Source organism: Diadema antillarum, unplaced genomic scaffold (assembly GCF_040938485.1).
Source record: "Diadema antillarum isolate AM-2024a unplaced genomic scaffold, OU_Dant_1.0 scf00000066, whole genome shotgun sequence".
Classification (NCBI taxonomy): Eukaryota; Metazoa; Echinodermata; class Echinoidea; order Diadematoida; family Diadematidae; genus Diadema; species Diadema antillarum.
In genome coordinates, this window is record NW_027270955.1 from 438,331 (window position 1) to 444,382 (window position 6,052).

At 39.2% G+C, this 6,052-nt stretch overlaps 1 protein-coding gene across 1 annotated transcript; it reads right to left on the reverse strand.

Annotated features, from left to right (window-relative positions):
- Nucleotides 1-248: 248 nt before the first annotated feature.
- LOC139716533 (uncharacterized) lies at nt 249-4,812 on the reverse strand. Its single transcript, XM_071628071.1, has 2 exons — nt 4,276-4,812; nt 249-3,359 (listed from the first exon to the last, which is right to left on the reverse strand). Exons 1-2 carry the CDS (start codon nt 4,643-4,645, stop codon nt 2,242-2,244), a joined length of 1,488 nt encoding a protein of 495 aa, XP_071484172.1. The 5' UTR covers nt 4,646-4,812; the 3' UTR covers nt 249-2,241.
- Between the last annotated feature and the right edge of the window lie 1,240 nt (nt 4,813-6,052).

Consider the following 6,052-nt stretch of genomic DNA (forward strand, 5'->3'; position numbering starts at 1 on the left):
GGATCTCTGCGAATCTCTGCGAACAGCTAGCGGATACAACGAACGTCAAGCGGGTCAAGAACGACGAGCAACGGATTTGAGCGTATCTGCAAATTTTCGGATCCGCTGGGCATTCGTTGGCTCGATCCGCTCTAATGTGACGGGGGCTTGAGTTCATATTGTTAATCAGATATGTTATTAAAATATTAAAAAAAATGATATGCCATATATATGTATATATATATACATATTTCTGAGATATCTTCATCGTCACCTTCGTGCTTCCTTTTCGTGTTTAAAAAAATTTGAAAGGTTAAAGGCCACTGACACCATCCCTTCCTTAACACCCAAATTAAGCTTCCTCTTTGTTTTCTTGGTGTTTTTTTCTTTACATCAAATGAAAAAGAGCCATGTTTCAACAAGTGTTGCAAACTCCCAACCACGTCAGTGAGTAGTTTTATTTTTCTCCCACGGAAATTTTGACACAAGGTGATAAGTCATGCGGATCCGAACTCTTTTCATCCGCGCCATGACATAAAAGGGTGCTTGGCCAGTTTTCCCTTTTGTGACGGGAATAGACAATAGAAATGAAATAAAGGGTCGGGGATTGGGATCCCGTGCGGGAATTCCCGCTTTCCTCTCTCCTGTGTAGGTAATGCGAAGCGTTGACGAGCCCTCAGTCTTCGGTTTGTTTTCTTCCCCTAGGTTGCGTTCTTTGGTGTCTATGGTTCTGTGGTACGACAGACATACATTGTATATTCAAATACACTCACGCACTCAAACACACATCTACATATCGTTGCAGATTCTCATAACAAACAAAAAGATAAGGACCGATGAAATTGACCAACAAATAAAGCCAAATAGAGAAGAAATATTGGTAGAAATACAAAACAAACAAGGAATATCAACATGAAAAGCACATAACAGGAGACACGTCCTTGTAACAGTGGTAGTGTAAGCATGATGTCTCTAATTTACTACAGAAATATTATAATCTCGTACGTAACACAGTTTCGGATACTTATGATAACAAACCACGTCGTACATACAGTGCATAGTATATGTCATCTCTCTGCATAAACCAGTTGACTTGTTGAAGTCATTATTTTGACCTTGAACTTCAAAGGATATTGAAAGTATCAAAAGAAGCCTAGATGCATCTTACCTGTACACAGCAAAACTTACTTTGGTCATATTTTGTACTTCGCAAAATCCCTAATAATTAACTTAGATTCCTAAAACGATAGATGTGTCCAATATAATTTTTTCAATGTGCATTCACGTATATGAAACATTCATCCATATGTGACATAACAAGTATCATCATGTAAAATCAATAAACTTGGATAGTTAAGACTGAAAGAGCGGTTCTCTGTATTTTTCTTGTTGTATAATAGCCCTGCATTATTTCTTTGGTGTTGTTATTTGTGTTTAGATATAGCATTACTTAGGCAAAGGAGCAAATAATCATTGGTCAACCTTCTGTTGGCAAATAACTTAAACTGGGAAGGAGAATACAGACACCCTTTGATATTTTTTTTCCCCATCACTGACACGGTAACCGGTAGGAACTCGGGAAATATTTGATCTTTTTCCAATAAACATGTATTCATCTAGACGAATGATTCATGCTTTCGTGTGGTTCTTAATAGTATTTATAGTAATGTGAAATAATAAAGCGTAACACATTGTCCAAATTTCGAAGGTATGATAGGGTAAAATCTGAATCGGTGTGTATTCAAATTGCTTTATTAGTCTTGTTTTGACCACCACTACCTCTTAAGTCTCAAATATTACAAGATATTAATTTTGTTGACTCCTGAATGCAAATCTGGCATGCTCTTTCATTCATCATTGGCAGCAATATCAAAATCCTGGAAGAAAATTGAATATCAGGGACTTTCTGATTGCGTAGCCAAAAGCTGTCACTGCATCGGATGAGAAACATAGAAATCATACTACTTGCACATAGATAGATGTACAACCACTTACTGTTACTTTTTTTTTCACAATTAGCTATCAACATCAAAGTATCATCATTTGTCCAGTTTCACTTACATATGGACTGCATGGGGAATGTGTTGGAGGTTCCGTGATATTTGCTCCTGCGACCATTGCTCCTAGGAAATATCCGCACGCTAAGAAAAACCTTTATTCTACCCCCAAACATAAACCTAGCCAAAAACCTAACCCTGTAACCCTAGGTCCTTGGAAAAAATGATAACACCAAGCAAATGCCGCAGGAAACCAAGTTAATATCTAATATCGATCAAATGTAATGACACTTGGTATCACTGTCGTTACGTTTGGACAGTCGTACGGGTAGGTCCAATACACCAAAAAATTGTGGTTTGCTGCAAGAGCCTGAGAGACTACTACACCGAGTATTGGGAAAAGGACAGTCAGCTTGAGTTCCAAGCCTCCTAGTGTGTCTATCTGGGAAGCATACTGTTCCGTCTCTAACCAGAACGATTTATGTTGTTGGAGCTTGGCCTTGCAGATGACATGGCAAAAGTTACGCCACAGGTACTTCAGATTGGCGCCACCTAAAGCGAGAAAGGGCAGGGTGGAGTACATCACATTCTGCACAAACAGAACGCTGAAGATCCAATGCACTTTCATCTTTATCGGAGAGTGGTTCCAGTCATCTATATAAGTGACGATCACAAAGTAGACTAGCAAAATTGGCACCGTTACCATGGTTACCGCAGACCATCTGCCGGTGGTCTTCCGAATGGCGTGGAATTCCGCGTAAATGCGATCGATCAGTCTGCGCGCTCTGTCTACGTCATCACGACGCGCCGCGCACCTCAACTCCCGCACTGTGCGATTAAACTGAACGTGGAGAGAGACGCGCTCTATGTAGACCAAATACCAAAAGCAGCCGTAGGGGATGAAGGAGAGGGCAGAGATAACGTCCCGGGAGTGTGCCAGTTTAGCTTCACACAGGTAATGCAATATAACGAGAGAAAAGACAATCTTCAGCACAGCATTTGCTAGGGGTAAAAGGAGAAAAATGACAAATCGTCTCAAGCTCAGTGTTGACACGTACGTCCGCGCTATTGTAGCGTCTGCCAAGATGATCGAGACGCGATTCCGAATGAACCTCATATCGAACGGGTAGATAGAACCTCCGCCTTTCCCTCCTACGAGCATCCTTGTACAGAAACGTAGACGATCCATCAGAGCGTAGGCCACAACCATTAATATCTGGCATGTGTAACAGCAGTATGCAACCGTATCCAGGGCGTATTCCTGCTTGCCCCATGTTTCGAGGACGTATGTCTGCAGATTGCTCAAAAGCCAGGCGTTGAAAAACAACAGAACAGCCAAGAAAATTACCTCATTGCAGAAGAAAGCGAGCGTTGGTTTCACTGCTGTCGGACAAGAAGAATACGAAAGTTCTCAACTAGACGACAAGACTCAAATTATTATGGTCGAATTAATTTTCCTAGCCAATGTAAAAAGTTAAGACTGCTACAAACTGTGTTTATATAGTCTACAGGATCAATTTCTTATTTCTTCAGATTGATAAACCCTTTATTCTAACAACAGACAACATACACAAGTGTACGTAAGATACATATTGGTTACAGTACAATTAATATTAATCATGTACCCTGCACTGATCATGTGGATTATGGCGCATATGTATTTTGTATGCCTTTGCATTTTTTCTTTATAGTAATAGCAATACTAGTAGATGTAGTAACATCAGTAGGCCTAATGATGGTAATGATGACGATGATGATGATAATAATAGTAATAATAATAGTGATAACAATAATGGTAATAATGATTATAATAATTACATTTATTGATATACTAGTACTACTACTACTACTACTACTACTATTTCTACTACTATTATTACTATTATTTAGCAGGAGTAGTAGTAGTAGTAGTATGACAATAATAATACAAGTAACTCGGGGTATTTGTATTGTCCGTCACCCCTCGGTCTGAGTGCTTAAAGGACACAAGAAATTCCTCACGCAGCATAAACCAAAAAAAAAAAGAAAAAAGAAGAAAAGGAAGAAAAGACAGAGAGAATTAAACATAAAATCGTTACTTTATCAAAATCTATGCTAAATCAAATAGGTGAGTTTCAGTGTTGTCTAGAAAAAATCGACAGATTGCATGGATTTCTTTACAGATTTTTACATATTACATATCACTCCACTCCAGAGCGATCTTTTTCATTGCTGATGTTGTTTTCCAGTACCCCTCCCTATTTGCTACATTAAGGATTTTAAACAATGTCGACAATGTGCCCTGGATGCTAATACATACGTCTTGTAGGCTCAGGTTTCTCCACACTCCAGTGTTCTACGTCGGCGATGACGTCTTCCTCATCAATGTCATCGGCGTCGCAATCGTTTGTTGTTATGCTGCCGAAATTCCGACGTCGACCATCAACATCGGCCAGTAGATCGTCTCTATTCTCTGCTTCACTCGCCGTACACACGGGACGCCACAGACCGGTCAGGATGGTGGCCAGCAAGACTGCAAAAGGCAGGTTTGCTTTGCTTTCTCGCCTTTCTTCCCCCGAAGCCTTTGCCACGTCTTCGAGCAGTACGGAATGAAGACCATTTTGACTTCCATCAAGCAACTGGCGGCCGACATCATCAGCTTGCCCCTGATCGAGCGTGCTACACGGCATTATTTGCGATGGCAAGAGAGAAATTCCAAATTAAAACAGCTCAGTTGAGTAGGTTGTAGGAGTAGGTTGCAGGCTGCTGTTATTTAGTACAACTAGAAGAGCTTAATAGATTGTGCTAGCATAAAGTGATTTTGAAAAGAAAAAAAAAATGTTTGCCTCTGCTTGTTTCACGAGGTCTCTGTTCGTAGTGATGTCGTAAACGATAAATATCTAAAAAAGATCCAATCACAAACCGGCAATTCAATTCAATTCAATTCAAAGTTTATTTCATTTTCCGACAAAACATAAGTTACACTTCTTTTGACAACAGAGAATAAGGTAAACAGAACATTATGTATTGAAAAGAATGTACAACATTGAGGACCTTATAGTAATTATACATTGTTGTGAAAAAAGAAACAGAAGTGATCGAAATGAGGTACATGTATAACTTTGCTTAAAGTGCGAAAAATGGAGAGACCCACTAAAAAGACAGAGCTTGTAGAATGTGGGCCCCTCTGGAAAAATAACATCAGTGGGAAGATAATTGAAGCATCATAAATACAAAAGGAAAAAGAAAAGAAAAGAAGAAGAAGAAGTCTGGAAGCCCACTGAGAATTAGATTCACAGATAAATACATTTACTTTTATAGACGCGAACGAACATAGAAAACGACTAGACAACGAAACAACTACTGAAGAAAAGGTTGTACGGGACAAAACGGAATGGACAAGACTAACAAACAGAAGACAAAATAGCAAACGAAAATGCACAACAGAGACAGCGATCTCCGACAGAAGCATGTCAAGAGAAACAGATGATAGTTGTGGAGAAAAAAAGTGATATTGTAACGCCAGAAAGGAGAAAAGCAAGGAAATGAGGGGACGTATGAACTGGAGTAAGACAGAAATTCAAGTCTTGACGCTTTGGGCGATAGCGTAGATGGCAGCAGACATCCACTAAAAAGAATACAATTATTTCTTCAAAGAGGAAAAAAGGTAATTAAGTCAGTAAGTGAGAAAGAAGGCCAAACGGCTAGTTCAGTACTGTAGAGTCATACGATTGCAATAGAAAGGACCTCAGTCTCCTCTTGAAAGAATATATAGATGGGGCGTTTTTTATATCATGATTCAAAGAATTCCAATAATTTGGGCCTATATAAATAAGTGTATTTTTAGCAAGGATCGTGCGTAAAAGGGGTAAATGAAATTCATTGGAACGCCTAGTGGGATATTCATGAAATGATTGGTTTTTGAGGAACATAGAATCAAAAATAGATGGAAGCAAATTGTTGCAATAATTGTACATAAATTGGCCTAAATTATACAAAAACAGATCTTTAATTTTCAAGAGCTTGCTAGAGGCAAACAACGTGTTTGTATGAGAACGTACAGGGGAATGGCAGATAACGCGGAGGGCTTTCTTTTG